Here is a 21,315-nt window from a genome sequence, read left to right on the forward strand (position 1 = left end):
TGTAATTCACTTTTCTTTCTTTCTTTTTTTTTTTTTTAAACCATCTACATATTCTTTTATATCTTAACACACTATTGTTGTATATTTTTGGAGGAGATGTTTTGAAGCTTCAAGCCTTTACGGTTCATATTTCTTCTGCAGTGCACACTAACTTCCACGGTGTGGAGCTGCGTCACAACACTCGCTCACCATGATCATGATGTCATGAATGTTTAATGTCACTTAAGTTCGTTGACCTCCTTCTGAGGTCCTGTAAGATTTGGATGTTAGGTTGTACACATTAATGTGTGTGCATCACAGGACTGATTATTACTATTTATAACCGGCAGAGAAACTAGTAGCTTGCCAGTTAGTTTTGCGAAAGGAGCTATAATGTAACTCTACCTTAAGATTCGTGTATATGATCCTCATGTCTTAAACCTGTACCTTCTGCAGAGGTCTGTAGGAACTGAAACCTGGTGTGTCTGATTGTGTTTTCATTAAACTAAACATAGAAGCTAAAAAAAAAAGAACCAAACGCCTGCTATTCTTCTAATTATTCTCAGATCATACCATCTTGTCGTATTCACAAGGCATGATTTCAGTAATTTTTCCCTTTTTTCATTATCATATAAAATTAGCACAAGCACTGCTCAAGGGCACTTTCATTTGAGAGATATTCACTGAGTAATAACATTAAGGTTTTCACTGATTTCCCACAGGGGCCCAGAACCCAACGGGACAGACAAATTATACAAAAAAAAATAATAATAATTGAAAGAATAATAGATTATATCAGGTCAAAAACTGTCCAGATTTTTAGTTAAAAGGCTCCCTCAATTTTATTACACAGTACATTACACATTTCGCATCTTTTCTACTCTATTGTGTAAAAGAACTGAATTGAAACTGAAATCAAAACAAACAAAAAAAATAATCACAAAAGTGATGACACAAGTGTTCTCTATCATGGCTTATTGCTAAGCTTTTCTATTAATGGATGTAAGACAATAAACCCTTATACACAGCTAATGATGTCAGTTCGCAGCAACAACAATGGCACCCCAGAGGAAATGATCCCCCTACTGAGATGAAACCAGCCAGAACACAACTATCTGAAATATGAAAATATCATTTGCAAATTTTAATTTATCACTGTGTTGGTTGTAATGTAATGCATAATATAATAATGTAAATGCTAGTATTTTAAAATTAATGCTATAGTAACTACATAAAACATCCACATCGTACTGTATTTTATATTTAATATTTTATTCAACTTAAAATTTCCAGTGATAGTCACTACTTACACACACACACACACACACACACACACACACACACACACACACATATATATATATATATATATATATATATATACATACATACATACATACATACATATCTTACAATTAGGTACAGATACATAAAACACATAAAACAGATAGATGTTTGATCCTTTATATTCCAGAACTGTTGATTAATTTTCTAGCACAGCACAGCTCTGACAATATTACTAGTTGTAACATAAGCAATTAAAGGTTTATAAGAATGTACTCATTATAATACATTACCGTTCCTAAAGTAACAGTTCATTCACGTAGACTTGTACGGCAGACGCTCCACATAATCTACTGCTAATAAAAATGGATTTAAAACTCTTTTTTTTAAACAAAGAAAAGTATATAATCATTGATATGGCAAAGCTTTCTTTAAGGTTTATGTAACATTTATGGAAGGAGTTTCCAGTGTTAATGCTTTAAAGGTCAGCAAGGTAGAATCTTCAGGACAGGAGTTTACACTTTCCGGGTTCTAAGTAACATGACAAGCTGCGCTTTTTTGTTTTATTGATTTCAAGAAAGGCAAAAAAAGAGGCTGGTAATGGAACAACTGTTTATAGCTTCTATACACTGACGAGAAGAAGGCAGGCAGGTGGAGGTAGTGTGATGCTCTGGGCAATATTCTGCTGGGAAACCTTGGGTCCTGGCATTCATGTGGATGTTACTTTGAGACGTACCACCTACCTAAACATTGTTGCAGACCAAGTACACCCCTTCATCTGAACGGTATTCCCTAATGTCAGTGGCCTCTTTCAGTAGGATAATGCTCTCTGCCACACTGCAAAAATTGTTCAGGAATGGTTTGAGGAACATGACAAAGAGTTCAGTGTGTTGACTTTGCCTCCAAATTCCCCAGATCTCAATCCAATCGAGCACTGGGATGTGTTGGACAAACAAGTCTGATCCATGAGAGGCTCCACCTCACAACTTACAGGACTTAAAGGATCTGCTGCTAATGTCTTGGTGCCAGATACCACTGCACACCTTCACAGGTCTTGTGAGGTTCATGCCTCAAAGGGTCAGAGCTGTTTTGGCAGCACATGGGGGGCCTACACATTATTTGGCAGGTGGTTTTAATGTTTTAATGGCTAATCGGTGTAATGTAAGTGATAACATGAACTTCTTTCTTGGACCTTTGATAGCCTTAACTGTAACCATAAACTGTTAAAAAGTGCAACATGCCATTCACTACTAGCTAAAAATAGTAATCAGTGGCAAATCACTGTGATATAATACACCCCGGTGTGGATTATTTTCCTATAACAGCATGCATCCCCATGCACCACTGTATACTATTCCGTACTTTGCGATCCTTTCTTTTGACCAGATTTACCAGTGTACTAAAGGCTCACACAGCATACAGCACATCAGGGGGTCCAGTAAACTGATATGGGGGATGGAGGTTAGCAGGATGACTGGGGGGACAGACAGGATGGGACTAAGAGGATGCTGGGATTTCCTGTGAGACACCCAGTTACAGGGTGAAGACAAAGGGCCTGGGAGAGAGAGCACCAACATCCTAAATGTGTCTGTGCTGTTTTCAGTTCTCCCTTTTGTTCCTTAAATATCAGGACTACTAAAGAACAGCCATTTTCTTATTATTCAGTTACATTAATGATTATACACATTAAAGACGCATTAAAAAAAGACAATTCAAGTTATTCTTAAAATAATGTTCCAGGAGTATTGTTCAGACTGATGGAGAAGTTGGGTTTTCTTTCTTTCTTTCTTTCTTTAATTCTTTCTTTCATTCTTTTAACCACAGAAATGAAGTTTTCATGCACTGAAATAATTTATACAATATATTACTGTTTTGTTTTTCTTTCTTACATTCTTTCTTTCTTTCAGTCTTTCCTTTCTTTCTTTCTTTCTTTCTTTCTTTCTTTCTTTCTTTTTTCTTTCTTTCTTTCTTTCTTTCTTCTGTTTAACCACAGAGATGAAGTTTTCATGCACTGGAATAATTTACACAATCTTTCTTTCTTTCTCATCACCCATATCATGAACGGAGAGAGTTTCATCCACCACATCCCTCCTTTTCTTTCTTTGTCTCAATTTGCCCCAAAGTTTATGCATTGTGGATTGAGAAGAGATGAAGAAAGATACCCACAGAGAAAAGACACACAGTGACAGAGATAGAGTCAAAGATGTGTTGGCCGGAGACCAGCTTTTCCTCCTCCACACACACTTTACCCTCACGGCTGTCTGGGATTGTAGTCACACACACAGAATTGGATGCTAATGAATTCAGTCACCCTTACTCAGTCTGCAAAAAAAATCTGCATGATTATTTTAATTACAGTAATACAACCAGTCTAGACTTTTAGTTCATCAGCTTTGCCAGCAACAAAGCTGCTGCTGATTTTAATAAGCAAAGAGTTTTCTCTGATTTAAAGCACGCTAACACAAATGAATACAGTAAATGTATGTTTTTATACTAGTAATCTGATCATAAACCTTTCAAGTGGTCATGTGAGCAGTATTCTGTAATCTTAAATCGGAATAAGGCTGTTATCAGATTTCAAGTAATTCGATGTACACCTGGATTTTCCACAAAAATCTCATCAGCAATCAGATATTTTTTACTTGAACGGAGGAGAGAAAAAAAGCTTGCATTTGTCTTAACCAAGGGCAACATTATGTGTAATAACCAACCATATGTAAATATTCCCAAATAAATATTTACCATTAACCCAAAACGCAGACTCATTACCAGCCACCGACTTCGTCAGTTGTGCTTCTAATCAACAAGAAAAACACCACATGATGGGTTTAAAATGAATGTTTTCTGCTTAAGAAAATGAACTGATGTAACATTATTAAAATGTTTTTTTTATTGGCCAGTGCATACAATAGTAAAGACTCTAGCTAGGAGCTATACTTTGCTGAGGTTTGTGGTGTGTATTTGTAGTGAACTAGTGATTGAAAACAACTGGGGAGTGAGATTGCAGAAATTGGTCATGTGACAGATCAGGTGATAAGTCTTGAAGTTCATTATTTGGTAAAGGATACAGGGAAATGGAGTTCATTCTTCATACAGAAGGGTTGTTTTTTGTTTGTTTTGTTTAATTAGCATACACTAAATATTTTAATAGCAAACACTGAAATATGTTTTTCTGTGTCAGAAATAAACATACACAAATTTACACTTTCAAACCTCCCTACAGCAGGCCTACTGTTAACACTGCGTTAAACTTGACTTTCTCTTTATAAATTTAGTCACTGTGGAAATAAATCTGTAAGCAAAACATGTTTCATTTTCATGTATTAGCTAGCTAGCATAGTCTTGAAATGTAAATGCCACTTTGTTAGCCGTCCTATAAATTAATTTGCCACATTGGTGAATGTATGTATTTTAGATAACTTATATAAAGTGTGCTTGAATATATATCACTTGATACCTTGTTAGCAGATTAACATATCTTGCTTGCTAGCTAGTCACTTGACTGAAAACTTTACATTTAATAAAGTAAGTAATAAAATCTACCGCCAGACTTTAGTTTTTCTGAAGCACAGAGCTGTTATGTTATGTTATAAAAATCTGCCCTCTCCCATAATATAATAAGTATTATAATAATTACTTCAGTACATGCCCAACATCTAGCATTTCCATCTTTTTATGTGGAAAGCCCCTGATATATAAGACCATAAAGCCTGAACAAATTTTTCCCCACTATATAACATCTGTGATAAATACAAAACGCTAACATGATCCAAGTCTATATAACACTTTTACTGAGATCCAGACTACAGTAAAGAACAGAACACCTATAAACCAGACTGATTCATATTAACCTAGCAGGCCAGATTGTGTATGCACATTGTGTTTTAACTCTCCACTGCCCAGAATAGCAGACACTGCTGCAAAATTCAGCTTGGTATGACCGCGTGTTTGCTACAAAACACAGGCTGAGGCTTAACATCACTGCCAACTGGTAAGTTATTTCCCAGCTTCTAATCACCTTACTGTTTTCTGTTTAAAAATAACTTGTCTATGATGTAGCTTTATTATCAGTAATTCAAAAACTATTTCTGTTCTTCTAGCCTGTACCAGCTAGCAGTGATGGTCTATCAGCTTGTCGAGCTTGGTCTCTGTTTTGGCAGCTGGTAGGTCATCAGACCAAGCTGGATTTTTCAGCAAGGATGCTGTATATCATGACTGAAAACTTACGACTCTTTTGAGGGCACTTACAGTTCAGAAACAGACTCTGCTCTTTCACACTCATTGATTTGACAGTCTTTTTTCTCTTTGGCCATCTGGTTACATATGATTTGATGACTGACTGATGACCTGTGCTTCTCCTGGTTATTCATATTACTCTACAGAGCCAAACAACAAATGACATTTGAATCAAGAGTTTCTCAACTCTATCCAAATTAAGTATGACATGGTAAAGCGACAAATCCTAGCTCGAATAATTCCTCAGACCAATCCTATAGTGCGCTTTTCTTCATTTTCCTATTTGCAAATTATCTTTACCTGCAATTCGTTTCCAGTTATTGTGCAAAAATGGAAGAAAAACATATAACAAAGGACGTAGCAGAAATCTTTAGTGCCTTTGCTGACTGTATGTAGCTTGTACAGATAGATTGCTTTGCTAATCTACCAATGACGCTACTACGAAGCGTCACAATTTTCTCACTGATTAGTTTCTTATCAGAACTAAAATCCCTGGACAGTAAGCGACAGTAAGCGACAAATTACAAGCAACACAAGCAACTTGTCACTTCCTACTGTAAAAAAAGGGTTAATTATTCCATTATGATTGTTATTTTTTGGGTTAATCATGTTCAGCTTGTAAGGACTCCTAAGGACTAACACTCATTCCAGCCCTGGTGATCTGTTTACAACCATCACACACTTGTTTCTAGTCAGTTTGTGGAAACTTGCACACTTTTATCACAGGCAACTCATATAGCAGCTGTACTCAGTTTCACTTGTAAAAGAGTACTAAATATAAATGTAGAATTTTTTTCTACACACAAGTTCTCTTTACATTCTAGCAGTTGTCCTTAAAATAATCTGCCCATAGGTGAAATCAGTCTTTGTGGTGCCACAGGTTCTGGAAACTGAACAAAAAAAATAAGATGTTGACTATTAATCAATCAGGACAGTGCAGTGTAAATTACATATCCTGTCAACGTGGGAAGCGCCATGTCATGCACTAGCATTCAAGGGTTTTGGGCACGTGGCTTTTGTGGGAACAATAAAAGGAGCGGATGAAATTCATTATATTTGAACGCCTCTACCTGATTTACAATAAAGTTAAATTATAACAGTGTCATAACTTTGTTTGCTTTGCTTAGCTAAGCTTTGTTTGGATTTCAGTTTGTTGTGGTTTCTTATATATGTATATCTTGTGACATTACAGCTCTATACTTGTCTACAAGATTTAATACTCTTCAATTAGGAACGAACACAATAATTATTTTCGGTGTGGTTGACTTTCAGACTGATCTGATAATTAGTTCTAAAAATCTCCACACACACAACACACAGTTACACTGGCATCTCCATAACCTAATGCCTTCTTGTAACCAAAGCAGAGGAGCGCGGCAAGCAGGGAGCAAGCAGGAGGCTGGAAAGTGTGTGTCACACTTTCTGCTAATTAACACCCTGCTTCATTCCTCCCAGGCGGACAGCCGGTGTGTGCCTCATGGTAGCGCATCATGGTGGACATCATGGTGCATGATTAAATGGTTTAAGACTGGTTAAACCTGCTCCTTAAATCCACTAAAACTGAAGAGACCAAAGTCAGGCAGTAAAGCTTAGATTGAATGGACATAGACGTGGTGGAAAATGTTGAGGTTGATTATTCTTTGTGGTCTGGACTTACTGTCAGGATTTCACATGGAGCATGTATGCGTCATAAGCGTGCAAGGATTTTACAGTGCAGTTAGCATAATTTTTAATCAAGTATTTACATGGGAATTGCCTTTTAAACACTTTGTGTGTGTCTGTGTAACAAAAACTCTCCGAAACTGAATGAGATCCAAAATAGCTGATCGTTTTCAGTCAGTTGGACCATTGTCAGCATATGAAAATAAATAAATAAATAAATAAATCCCACAAAGCCAAAGGCATCATCACGTGACTGTTTAGCTTGATTGAAGACAAACATTCGCTATCAGTCAAAAGGACACAATAAATGAACCAACAACAACAGTTATCCTATTAAAATCCATACTAGGCATTGCATGACTATTGATTTTTACTAGTTGACCAGTAATTTTAAAAAGTTTGTTAAAGCACAAAATTGTTCGGGGCAATGCTATTTCTAGGCTTTATATATTTTATTAGTGCAGTTAAATGCTGATAAACAACAGCAAAGAACATGTCAAATTAAATATCTGATTCTGGAACTGAGAACACGCAGCAAGGAAGCTTGTGTCCATCAATAAGTGGTTGCTATATCTACAGCAGCAGTTTTTCTGGCTGATAATGGCCCAGGAGTTTAACCTTCATTCACTATGCCACATTGCAAGTATTTTATTTCAGTTTAATTTCACCGCAGTAGTTCAATATTATTCTTTCTAAGATTTTTGTCTCTGTGTATGCCTACTACTAAAATTCTGATGGTTAACCTATTTTGAATGACATCATCAGACATGCCACATGTCCATTTTTAGGTATTTTTCTCTTCCCTTTCCTTTCCTTTGGCAGTATGATGACAGTCTGGGCATGTACTTTCCATTCCATAATCTGAGACCTATTCCTGTCACACATGGGACCCTGGTCAGAACTCCTCTGTTCATAAGCCATATTAAATCCATGTGTCTGGTTCACTAATTCAGGATTAGCTTCAGAGCTTTTTGCCATCTGATAATTCTCTAGGAAAGTATTCAGTATTGAATACTCAGCCAGAGAGTTGTAAATAAGCTCTGGTGCTATAGGAATGCCAGGCATTTAATGGTTTGAGACTAGTTAATGACTTTGGATTCACTTTTTTTAATGCAGTGTTGAAAAAATACATTTTTAGATGCAATTAATATGTGATCCAACATAACTCATGTAATCACAAGTGTATGAGCCTGATTTACTAATAAACATGCAGATTTAGAATTTTTATATGTTGCCAAAAAATATTGCAATTTATTTGCTTACTGGGTAAGAAACTAAATACTGAAACTTTGAACTTTTTGTTGATAATCTATGATTTAAAAGCATTCATAGAAACCATTATATGTTTCTGTTCATTCCTTTTGGAAAAATATACGAAATAAGCGAGAGAGAGAAAAAAAAAGAGAATCAGAGAATGGATTAAAAATGCCGGCGAGAGATCAGTCACAACTCCTGTGGAGCCCTCCAATAAAACCTAAACGGAAATCAGACAGCAATACATCTCTCACCATGCCATCCTCCAGCTAAAGGCCTGGGAACCCAGCCGGAGGTAGACGCCCTGCAGAATGAGCTCATTGATGGGACAAAGCCCGAGAAGAGCCGTCCCGCTGCACCACACATCAGCTATGTGACTTTGAGCGCTCGTCACAAAAGTGCCATTGATAGTTTGGCTTGAGAGCATGACCCAATGGCCAGTGTAGCGTGACCGGATACAGGACTGTGGAGAAAACAGTGCAAGATGGATGGAGAGGGAGCACAATCTAGATCATACTGTTATCTGTAAATGGCCTGTAGTCATCTCTGTCATTGATCTTTGTCTCTTTGAAGACAAGATTTTATATGCTCAGTTTACACTCTGATCACGTTGGCTGATCACGCTGATTTATTCTATTATGATCACAAGGCTCCGGATATAAAAATAGTACTCAATTGTGCCGTTTCTCTTTTGTCTCCATGACAGCTATAGAATTAGTCTGAAAATCTAAGCAGCATGTCTGAAATAAATGCTACATCTCAAAGCTTTCTGAAGTTTTCCAAATAGAGCTCTGTCTTCTCTCAACCTTAATTACAGATCTCATTCCGTCCATAATCTTTGTGCTCTGTTAGTGTTTTGTGCCACAATGAGAAGGCCAAAAGGTTATGGAAGAACTCTGGTCTAATTTGCCCCATTACAAAGCCAGAGATTACTGTACTAGACAGTCTCAGTCTTTTCTTTACTGAGAGTTTGTCTTGGATTCTCAGACTGAGGGATTTGCTGCCAGAAGATGTAAGCCAGAGCATGGCTGGACAAAGCATGTACCATCATGAATTTATCTTCAGTAAGCACTTTATCTTGGTCCGGGCTGTAGTGGGTCTGGAGCCTATCCTGGCAACACTGGGCGTGAGGCTTAAATACACCCTTAATGGGACGCCAGTCCATCGCAGGGCACCATACACATGCACACATATGCACACTCATTGACATTCATTCACATGTTTTTAGGAGGTGGGAGGAAACCAGAGAACCCAGAAGAAACCCACGCAAACACATGGAAAACCCAGAGGAAACCTTAGAACCCAGAGGAAACCCAGGCAGACAAGGAGACCATGTGAAGCTCCACATAGACAGTAACCTGAGCTCAAGATCAAAATGGAGAAATGCTACCAGCTGTGTGACTTTTTTGTCATTATAGTGCTACCTTCAAAGGTAGAACTTTTGTACTTTTAGTTCGAAAAACATCACCATGAAATGGGACATTTGTATTTAGTGATGCACCGTTTTCATTTTCAGTATGAAACCATCCTGATCCATCACATCCTCACAGTAAACATGCTGACTCTCGGCAACACTCTTTGTCGCCTAGTTATACGAAACCCCAGAGGTATGATGCTAGGGTAGTTTGACTCATGCTGTGTTTTGTATTCATTTTCAAGGTCAACACAACAAATATTCTCAGCAGAAAGTGCATCAGTTAATACCAATGCAGTTTTTCAGGCCAGTATTGGCCCTAACACTGTTACCCAGATAATAGATCAGTACATGCCTAATTACATTGTTTGTTCCGTGGGGTTAAATCTAGGACCCTTGAGGATTTTTGATTTTGTCAGTGGGAAACACAAATCTATTTTGCATAGACCCATTCAAAAGGATTTTCCCTTTTTTTATATAGAGGAGTTCAGTTAGAACCCCCTTAGAAAGATGAGAACCATTTACTATCTATAGACCCTTTTTTAAGAGTGTATACATGAATTTTTTATAACTATTAAAAGTCAGAATTTCTGAAACAATAAAGGTGACAGGACAGGTTCTAGAAACCATAAGAAACCATTAATGGAACCATTTTATGTTCCACAGAGAAACTCCCCCCCCCCCCCCCCCCCCATTTGTCTTTTAATGTTTTTGCCTGAATAATACACTGCATAGATCAATAAGTCAATCAGTCTTTTTCTGTGGTGTCATTCAGAAGAAACATTTCTGGCGCCCTTATATACTCAGTAAAAAAAGAAACATCCCTTTTCCAGGTGACTGTAATTTAAAGATAATTTTGTAAAGTCCAAATAAGCTTTACAGATCTTTATTGGAAAGGGTTTAAACAATGTTTTTCATGCTTGTTCAATGAACCATAAACAATTATTGCACATGCACCTGTGGAACAGTCCTTAAGACACAAACAGTTTACAGGTGGTAGGCAATTAAGGTCACAGTTACAATAACTTAGGACACTAAAGAAACCTTTCTACTGACTCTGAAAACACCAGAAGAAAGATGCCTAGGGTTCCTGCTCACCTGTGTGAACATGCCATAGGCCTGTTCCAGAGTAATAAACTGCAATGTCTGTAATATAAGACACCTAAGACGGTGCTACAGGGAAACAGGAAGGACAGCTGATCGTCCTTGCAGTGGAAAATGACATGTAACTGTGTGTCCCCCTCAGACATGATCGAGAACTTGCAAATGCCTTGGTGGAAGAGTGGAGTAACATCTCACAGCAAGAACTGACAAATCTGGTGCAGTCCATGAGGATGAGATGCACTGGAGTACTTAAAGCAGCTGGAGGCCACTAGATACTCACTGTTACTTTTAATATTGACCCCCTCTTTGTTCAAGGACTCAGCAAAAGATGTCTTAGAGAATTTTTTAGTCCAGGGTTCTTTGAATATTTTGGTTGTTGACTCATTTTCCACCACAAACTTTTTCCACAATAAAGGTAACATTTATGGCAGGATTTGATTAGTTGTCTGTGGCATGAAACAAAATGCTAAAGATCCGTTAATCAAATGATTCTTTAGGAAGCCACAGTATGGTTATTCTATGGCATCATTCTAGAGAACATATTCTTAAAGGTTCTATCTAGAACCATACTGCAGAAGGTTTCCCTATCAGAGACGGTTCTGAACAAAAGCCCTTTAGAAAGTGAAGAACCCTTAACCATCCACAGAATATATAGTGTATACAAGACATTTTCCATAAAGTGGAATGTGACATCAAACTAAATCCTGGATCTGACAGAGATAGGAAACCATTTCTGTTCCCAACACACGCATGCTCATGTATGTCAGTTCTACAGACACTTGGCTGTTATTTGGAGTTTAGATACAAGTACAACCCACACAATTGTGCCTGGACCTATAAAACTTCTGGTGCTGTAGCTGTTACACTGAAGTGTGCCACCAGTTCAGTGTGCCTCTGTGGTGTGATTTAATTCTCCCATTGTGCTGATTTTCAAGACAAATGCTCAGGCAGAAAGCTGATGCCAGCTCAGTGTTAGCTGTTGGTGTCTGAGGTTACCTGAGTGACTGGGATAATGATGAAGGCCCCTCCTCCGGCGCTCTCTGTCACTATGGCCAAGAACTTGCTGTTGACAGCGCAGAAGTGGTTGTCATGGACATTCTTGGTGATGGATATGCCTTCGAAGCAGTGCTCCCTGTTGGCAACTTTGCCGTAGACGTTTCGAAACTTGGAGCTTCGGTAGGTTGGACGCCATGACATCTGCAGCACACAAACAGGAAAGGAGGAGATCAGAACACTCATAAATGCTGACTTAATTTAATTTTGGGCTTTTTATAGCTTGCCTGGTTACTTTTGATTGGAAACTCACAGCTCTGGAACTGTGCATTTTTTAAAAAATCAAAAAGTAGTATTTTACAAAAAATAATACAAAGTCAGTTTAATTTCATACTCTAGTCCTAACAATAGAATATACTGCATATTTAAATCTCTAACACAGTTGGTTCATATTATAAAGGATTTAATGATGATTATTTAGCTTATTAATCCAAGTAATCATTAAACCCTTTATAAGCCAAGCCAAGCGTACCAGAGAAGGGAAAACCAAAAATATGCAGTGCATGGAGTCAATCAAGAGACATAAATGCACATGCATAAACAGTGGTGTTGAATGATGTTTTTAATAAATGAGTAGACAAAGGATCTAGTGTTTGGTAGTGTAAGAATATTGATTAATATATGGGGTGCCTTCAAAAATATTAATTAAAAAACATGTAAAATATTTTACTATATAGGAGTGTTTCAGCAGTGGTATGTGTACATGTGTGTGTGTGTGTGTGTGTGTGTGTGCATGTAAAATATAAGACACAAGACTTCTATTGATTAGTATCAGTATGTAAATGTTTAAACAGCATGCCTAAAACAATGTCAAACAAACCATTAGCTTGCATTATTAATAAGCTTTTAAGTGAAAAATTGTGCAACTTCCATTACATTACTAAACAAAACCTGCGGCCAAAATCTAAACCAGTACTTAAATACACCCCCACCACCGCCACCCAAATCTGCCTGAAGGAGCACTGCATATTTATCAATTACATATTTGCCTGCTCCCCATTAAACGTAAAAGGTATTTTTTTAAATACTTACTACTATTAATACACCATTTAGAATATTATTAGAATATTGAACAATGTAATGCTGTTTTTAATGCTGCCTAAACCATTGCTAAGTATCGCATGGCGTCCCAGAATCAGCCAAATCAGGCAATTTCATGCACAGAAGTGTTATATAAATTCTCAAAATGTCTCATGTTGATTTGGATCCATTTTCCAGCCGGTGATACTAAAAAGCCGGTAAAGCCTACTGCCACTCGTACAGGACACGTCTAAAAACTCCCAAAACATACCCAGTGCCAGAAAACGGATGTGTAAGCAGGATTCCTGCACTAATGAGGGAGACTGAGACTGTGCTGCTTGAAACCACACAGAATTGGCCAAGACTCAAGATTTGAACAAGAGGAAGTGGCAACTCAGTGATTTATCATCTCAGTTTGTCCCTATTTACTTTCAAGAATGAAATCACTCATGATTACAGGTAGAAATGGCATGTATGTGTGTGTGTGTGTGTGGGCCACTCACACTCAAGCCCTGCTATTAATTGTGCTGTAACATGTGAGTTAGCATACTAAAGAGGGGGCGGCTAATTATTTTGTTCTCTGCAGAGGAGACAGAAGAGGCAGACACATTAATCTGCAAAGAACAAGACATTTGGGCTCTCCTTTTCTAACTGTGTGTGTGTGTGTGTGTGTGTGTGTGTGTGTGTGTGTGTGTGCACTCGTGCACATATATTGATGGGGACCACATTGATTGAATATCTGACAGTTTTGACCTTGTAGGAACATTTGACTGGACCCAATGAGGAAAATTGCTTTTTAAATAATAATAATAATAAGAAGAAGAAGAAGAAGAAGAAGAAGAAAAGGAAGAGAGAGAATAATAAGAAGAAAACCTTTTGGTTAACTTTTTCTGAGCTACCTGCAATAATAGTTATGTCAATGGAAGGTCTTCACAAGGATAGTAAGACAAAAGTGTGTGTGTGTGTGTGTGTGTGTGTGTGTGTGTGTGTGTGTGTGTGTGTGAGTGTATGTACATGTGAACTGACATAAAGACACAGCATAATGTCTTCCTGTTTATTAGTACATGATCAACATCCAAAAAGAGGCCTTGAGCTATAGAGAAGCATCCTGCTCACAAAGATATCCATTCATGTGTTATCACAGACATTCACTCAAACAATCCCCTGACACACACACACACACACACACACACACACACACACACACACACACATTACCCAGCAGTCACATATCCAGGCTCATGATCAGTTGCTTCCCTGTAACCCCATTCACAATATTAAGTGTCCATAACTAAACCACTGCATATGTAAGTAAGTAAACATTTCCCAAATGTATCATTGTGCCAGTATCTTACCTTCCAGCTTCTTTAATTTGCTTGTCTACAATCTTTAAGCTATGCCTCACAGAAGGAAAACTAGTCTGTATCCCCTCCAGCTCTTCAAGACCATCCAGTTAGTCGGCCTATTGCTTCTCACTGGTTTCCGTCTTCCTCTTTCCTTCCAGGCTTCTCCTCCTGCACCCACCCTCTATCCCTCCCATCCTCTCTCTTTTTACTCCCTCCCTTTGTCACAGCCCCAGCTCCAGCTGCAGTACTACTGTACCGGATAAATATTGCAGAATCTCCATCTCTACACTTTATTAAATATTGCTCTGCTCTACAAGCAGTCTCCACATAATCTTTGTCACTAAGTCTGGATTTCACTCAGTGGGGGTGCACTGTCTCATCTGCTTTTATCTGATCTGATTTCTTTAATATGTCATACTAAGCATTTACAGTGTCCTTGATATTGAGAAAACACCTTAATGTTTCTCCTTAAGAGTCAAAATTAATATATTATTTTCACATAGCTAAGATGTTTTCTCAATCCTTTCTCTGATGTTCAGTGTTTTAATGGCAGGTTGAAGTTCAATTCCAGGTTAAACATCATATGTTTTTTCATAAACTAAAGATAATATCAGTACTAATTCTATATATCAACTTATTCTTAAGAATTTAGCAAGTTTAGCAATATTATGTTAGAAACTGACAACATGGAAAACATTGGAAAAAAGATCTGGACTAGAGAAGAAAAACACATTCTGTTGGAACAACACGACAAAAGAAAACTCATTTTGAAGGGCAAAGTTAATTCCACAATAACTACAGCAAAGCAAAGAAAAAAAATGGAGGAAATAACAGAAAATCAATGCTTGAGATTTCAACAACACCAGAAGTAATAAAGAAACACAAGTTGGCAATATTTTCAGCTTTTCTACCTGCCCAATAATCTGGAGGTATAGTTTTCCTGCTTCATCCTGTGGGAAATTAAGGCAGTTAAATCAACACAATTTTTTTTAGGGAAAGGGAAATTCAATACTTAAGTGTGTTATGAAAGTATGACAATTTCACTTAACAAACCCACATGCGCTTTTCTTGTGCGCCAAACTCAATTTTACAGAATACTTAAGGGGAAATTCAACATAACCTCTTAAACTCTCAGAAACTGTCAACTCCAGACTACCTCATGCTCCTAAATGCATATGGTTTTCCTATACGTTGTACTGTACTTACTGAATAATTCATAGATGTTATTGAATTCAATAATGTGCTTAAAGATGAATAACTGAAAAATAAGACAAGGTCAAAAGGTTAAAGTGTAACTTGGCCCCCACCCAAAACAAACTAAAATCCTGTTGTATTAATGGACCTTTTTGCTTGTTATCATAAGTGCAGAACTGGTTCCACAATACATTAATTTCCTCCTTTATTCATGTAATATTTTATTTCCTAGAGGCTTTTCTAATGTTATACTTATTCCTGAGTATATTACAGGGGGTATAAATATAATGGATTTTCTTACTTATTAGTTGTAACACTGACTACATCTACATGCACATCAAATGCCATTTAAGGTCTATGTTCAGGTTGTATTCATATTCCACATACGATGTTTATATGCGTACAGGCATCGGAATATTCCTATATACATGGTTGTATAGTCTGTATACAAGAGTTGTATACAAGTCTGCCTGAGTTGCCATTCCTAAATACCTAGCCTACAGCTAAGCATCTGTTAGCACCCACAATTCTTTGTAGACTAAGCATGCGCATTTATCTCCTTTCAGTGGATTTTCTGAATACTGTGTTTACATGCAACAAATTTCTGGTTAAAACAGGCATATTCCGGGGTGGGTATCAGAATATTGTCTTAAACCGAATTAGGAAATCAGATTGCAGCATTTACAAGACTTGGTATTAATTAGAACATTGGCGAATTCCTATTATTATTGGAATATTGATGCACAAGTAAATGTAGCCAATGCTGTTTTAACCGCAAGCCATTAACAGAGGTATCTGCAATATTCCTAGATCAATCTTCTTCTAGCTCTCCCTGTCTGCCACACCCCCAAAATGTCAATGTTATGATGTTCTGCTGCATAACCAACACAGCCCCTGAATTACTGTATAACGTAAAGTGTATTATGTTTTTGAGCTTTGTTTTTGAGGAAAAAGCTTAAAAGTGCTTTTCCAATACAAGACACAACTAAGATTCAGATATATGTTATCATTATACAGTAATCAGATGCTTACATGAACTTGCTTTTATCATGTGATAATTAGTGACTACAGCAATGCAAGACCATGGCCTCAAGTAGCATATACTTCATTTGTTATTCCTAGATTTTCTAGCCTTGATTTGATTTGCTAATCCTTGTTAGTGACCGTTACTTCCTGCAGGCTTGTGATGCCTCAGTTCTTCGCATAAGAGCGAACTCAAGGCCCTTTCTGCTCCATAGGGATCATCCAGGCCTCCAGGCAAACATCTCTGCAGTATTGATTAAGTGTTCACAGCATAGAGTTGGAATAATATATGCTTCCATAGTGGATGCAGTGTGCATTGGCAAAGGTTATGCTGATTAGTACACATGCATATACAGTAAATATATACAGCATGATTAAGCAGGTGTGTATGCACAGGTGGGTATATTATTATGTGAAGCACATGCACCGTCTTCAAGGATGAGAAAAATGTTTGACTCCACATGTGTGCTAGCTGAGGGCCAAAGCATTCCAGCGAATTCACTTGGTTTATTGATTTTTCCACATTTCGCCTGCAGTTAGTGCTCCTATGCTGTTTTCTCTTCTCTGTCTTAATTCTCTCTCTCCCTCTCTCTCCCTCTCAGCTGGACACTGTAATGATGCTAAACAAAGCAGTTTTCATTTTCACAAGAAATGCTCTGAGAATACCAAATCTCCATGTGTGTTATTAATATATCAGGTTCCATCATTATACAAACCTGCCGTGCAAAACTCCAACCACTTTCAAAACTAAACGTCACCCCAAAGTCCGGTCTGATCACTGAAGCATAAACAAATAGATCATTCCTGATGCTGTGAAAATACCTACTGCTCTTGGTTGCAATATGGGCACCCCAAAAAAATCTCTCTTTCTGTTGGCAATCAACAAAATGGACCCTTGAAACACAGGGCTAATTTACTCTTGCCCAGGCTGGCTGCCAAACCCTGTAATCATTCATAAACATGCCATAAAAATGACTGGATCTCTTAAATCACTAAAATTAAATCTCTTTTATTCAATGCCATTCAAATTCAAAAGAGGAAGCATGTGTCCTGGGTGTTTGGAACGGAAAACAAAAAGTGACTGAAAAGCCTACATTAGGCTGCAATCGGCCCCTTGCAATGCCACTGTTCAGGGCTTTTGTGAAGACCTCAGAGTTCCAGCTGCAGACCCTCTCTGCCCCTCATGGAAGGAGAGGCTCCGGAGATGGCGTTCCCTCTCAGCATGTGATAACTAACAGATCCTGAGTTCTGGCTGTTTTGGCAGCTTTTGATCCAGCTGTGGCCCGGAGCTACTCTCACAATCTCAGCTACAGCTGGGAAAGAGCCAGATAACACACTGCCCACTGACACTTTGTACTTTGGAGATTGTGTTTGCCAATGATGTCTGACATTCCAATACCACACAGAATTTGAGCATTTCTGATGACACTGGGAAACACCAACACAAACGCTGTACTAGGAAGCCATGCTGCAAACTCAGCCACAACCAAAACAGATGTAAACTAAAGGTGTCACTGATGGCACTAATAAAACAAAACAAAACAAAAAATAGACACACACACACACACACACACACACATTTCTTTCACATAGACTCAGGCATGGTTGCCAGTGTTGCATTTTCTTTACACCAAGTTTGGATAATTATGGAAAAAAGGTTGCAGGTGGAAAAAACATGTTCATGGATGGTGTTTTGTTTGTGGTTGGGGTGGGGGTGAGGGTGGGGGTGTAGATTAAAAGTAGTCCATAGCCCCTATATGTTGTTTTAAAGCACATATTCGATATTAAATCTGAACAATTTCTGCAAACATAACCTAAAGTATGGCAAACAAAGAGAAAGTGTAAGTGCAGACATTGTGTCTTTAATATACAAAACCATATCTGTTGAAATACTGGGAGAAGGAAAGGGTGATTATAAACAAACCCAGACAGCGATTTCACTTGCAAACATAGAAAATTAAACATTGACCAGGTGAACTCTTCTAACAAAGACATTGACAGTGAAATAATCAATTCTCATTATGGTGGAGCTCCTCAGTACAAAATAATCAGTGAAGAAAGTAATCAATGTGTTTAAAATGTATTTTCAAAGACTTTATCAAAAAACACCAGCGATACAGTTTGGCTAGAGTTCTGGCTGTTTTGGTAGTTTTTGATCCAGCTGTGGCCCAGTGCAGACCAATATCAGTAGGAAGACTCCCAGTGAGAGACGTTGTAAAATGGAGTTGCAATCTGACCACTAGAGAATGTCCCATACACAACTGCCATCATGATGGGACTATAGCACGCCTCTTAATGGAATGTGAAAGATCAGTAGAGATATGGACAAAAGTCCAAACAATAGGACTAAAGATAGGTATTACAAGGAGAGTTGTGTATGGGATATTTGATAGTGTTCCACATAATTTACATGAATTGTACTGATTAGCTGTTTGTTCTGTCTAAAATTTGGAAAACCAGATGTAAAATGGTTATTAACCAATGTTACAAACCTTCTGATGTTGTAAACAAACAAATTGTAAATCATTTGAAAAGACTCAAAACTAAAGATAATATAAAGGAAGTAGTACCCTTGGATATACTTGGGACTTTGAATTTTTAAATTTTCTTGCTTTTCTGATGAGGTACAGTATTAATGCTAACGTAAAACTTTTGTATATTTACATGTAAATAGTGAACCTCTATCTTGTCGTTCGGGATGCTGTATGTACTGCTGACAATTTTGGTATAATGTACAGTATTTACAAAGTGAATCTCTGCATTGATGCTTATATGTTCTACTGACAATCGTAATATATTCTGAAATATTCACAATAAAATATATTTAAAAAGGAAAGAGGGATTATGGTGTGGATAATATCCATACCAGGCAATGACAAAAAGATTTTTGATTACAAATCAAAAATGTGTGTTCACCAGTTGTCACGTAAACATCGGAGAAGAACTAGAGACTATGATTCCCATCAGCCACTGCAACGAGTCACATGTCTTGTTTCACCTGATTCACATTTTGGCTCATTAGCACTGGTGTCTATAAATAGTCACGTTCTGCACTGCATGGGTTGTCTTGCATTGTTTGGTATGTCTATCTGTATCACGGTACTCTCGCTTTTGTTTCATGTTTTGTTATATTTGTACCTTGCCACGTGTTCTAGAAGTCCTGTTTTGTGTTTTGTTTTGTACATTATTAAACATTCCACTTCAGTTCTGCATTTGCATCCGTCTCTTCCTACAAACCTGACACCAGTGAACTTGATTCCCATGCAAAGTCTGAGAAAAAGAAGAAAAAAAAATGCGTACATATTTTGTGCTAGATTCAGTTCTTTTTGTGTGACTTTTGTATTTGGGCTGCAAATCTTGCTGAGACCTGGCAACCCTGGACCGAAGAAAGTCCCAAAGGGAATGAAAGAGGACCACAATGCACTCTTAACAGCAGATGTTTCAATAAGTCCTGCTGATTTATTTATCTCAAATATAAGCATTGTCATTCTGACTCACACTACTAAAATAATCATGTACTCACGCTACTAAAATAATCCCCTCTATGATGGTTTTGTGTTGTAGCACCAGTTCCCCCTCAACACACACACACACACAAACAATGATATGGATTAACAAGTCTCAGTGAAATGCAAGTTTAAGAGGTGTCTAAATTCCTCTCTCACTCTCCAAATCATATTTTGATGTTGAAGTCCCATTGGGATGTGGAGATTGATCTCAATAAACATGAAATAAACATGGTTGCAGGGTGAGTAGAGTTTATTGCGTAAAGGTATATTTCTGGACATGAAACTGTTTAATGTGTGATAGGGAATGTTACCAGCTATGCAGTGAGGGGGGAGCTTCAAAATAAACTACTAGAACTGCAAAATGAATCAAAATAGAATATTTTTTTTTTTACAAAATAAATTTTGTAAGTTGTGCTACTTACCTGATAATAGTAATGCTAGCATTCTGGTCACTGATAGCTAACACTAATGCTAGGTATTCTTCAGAAGTGAGACTGGTAGTCTACACTAAATCAAGACAGACTAATTAATTACACTAAGTATTACTGCAGGACATAACCAGCTTTATAGCTTTCTAGGATGCATTAACAAGAGTTTAACTTATCTACAAGATCATAGCAGCTTTGTCTGCTAGCAAAAAGTATGATGAATAATAAAGGGAATTAGCAACTGTATATAATCTTTTAAATATGTACTAACACAGTATGAAATCAGACTATAGATATCTAAATCACAGCTAAAGATGATCACTTTTCCTATGCATGTAACGAGCTATAGCAAAATGACATATGGCATGAAATTGTTTTGAAATGAAGCAGATGAGAGGGAAATTATGATTTATTTACCTCATGCTCCTGTTGAAAGGATAATTCCGTTTAAATAGAATATTTGGGTCAAGGTTTTTAACACAGTGCTAAATATACTCTATATTGCAAAGATGATGTGGTTCCCATGAGCCTCAGAACGTGCATGCTAACGTACCTAACTGAAGATAAATGAATGAATGAATGAAAAAATGAATGAAAGATTTTTTAACAATACAGCTAAAGCAGGATCTGTACAATCAATGGTTACTCAACCTTCAATTTTGCATGATTGAAAACTGAACAGTCATTCCATGTATAAAACAATTAATAAAAAACTGAAACTGGGGTTTCTGCCAAGTCTAAGCGAACATCCTAATGATGTAATCCAGGAATCCTAATGATGACACAGCCAGGCCTTGAGTCCAGGACTG

At 37.5% G+C, this 21,315-nt stretch overlaps 1 protein-coding gene across 4 annotated transcripts in view; it reads right to left on the reverse strand.

The window, feature by feature from the left end:
• Nucleotides 1-21,315, reverse strand: part of coro2ba (coronin, actin binding protein, 2Ba) — a 55,256-nt gene that overhangs the window by 12,237 nt on the left and 21,704 nt on the right. For 3 of the 4 annotated variants that reach the window (XM_053616579.1, XM_053616582.1, XM_053616581.1), the window contains one exon: nucleotides 11,930-12,130. In XM_053616579.1, the coding sequence (XP_053472554.1) occupies nucleotides 11,930-12,130 (201 nt within the window). Of the gene's footprint in view, nucleotides 1-11,929; nucleotides 12,131-14,361; nucleotides 14,509-21,315 lie in introns of those variants that run through there. The other variant, XM_053616580.1, reaches the window with a different exon arrangement.

Source organism: Ictalurus furcatus, chromosome 27 (assembly GCF_023375685.1).
Source record: "Ictalurus furcatus strain D&B chromosome 27, Billie_1.0, whole genome shotgun sequence".
NCBI classification, from domain to species: Eukaryota; Metazoa; Chordata; class Actinopteri; order Siluriformes; family Ictaluridae; genus Ictalurus; species Ictalurus furcatus.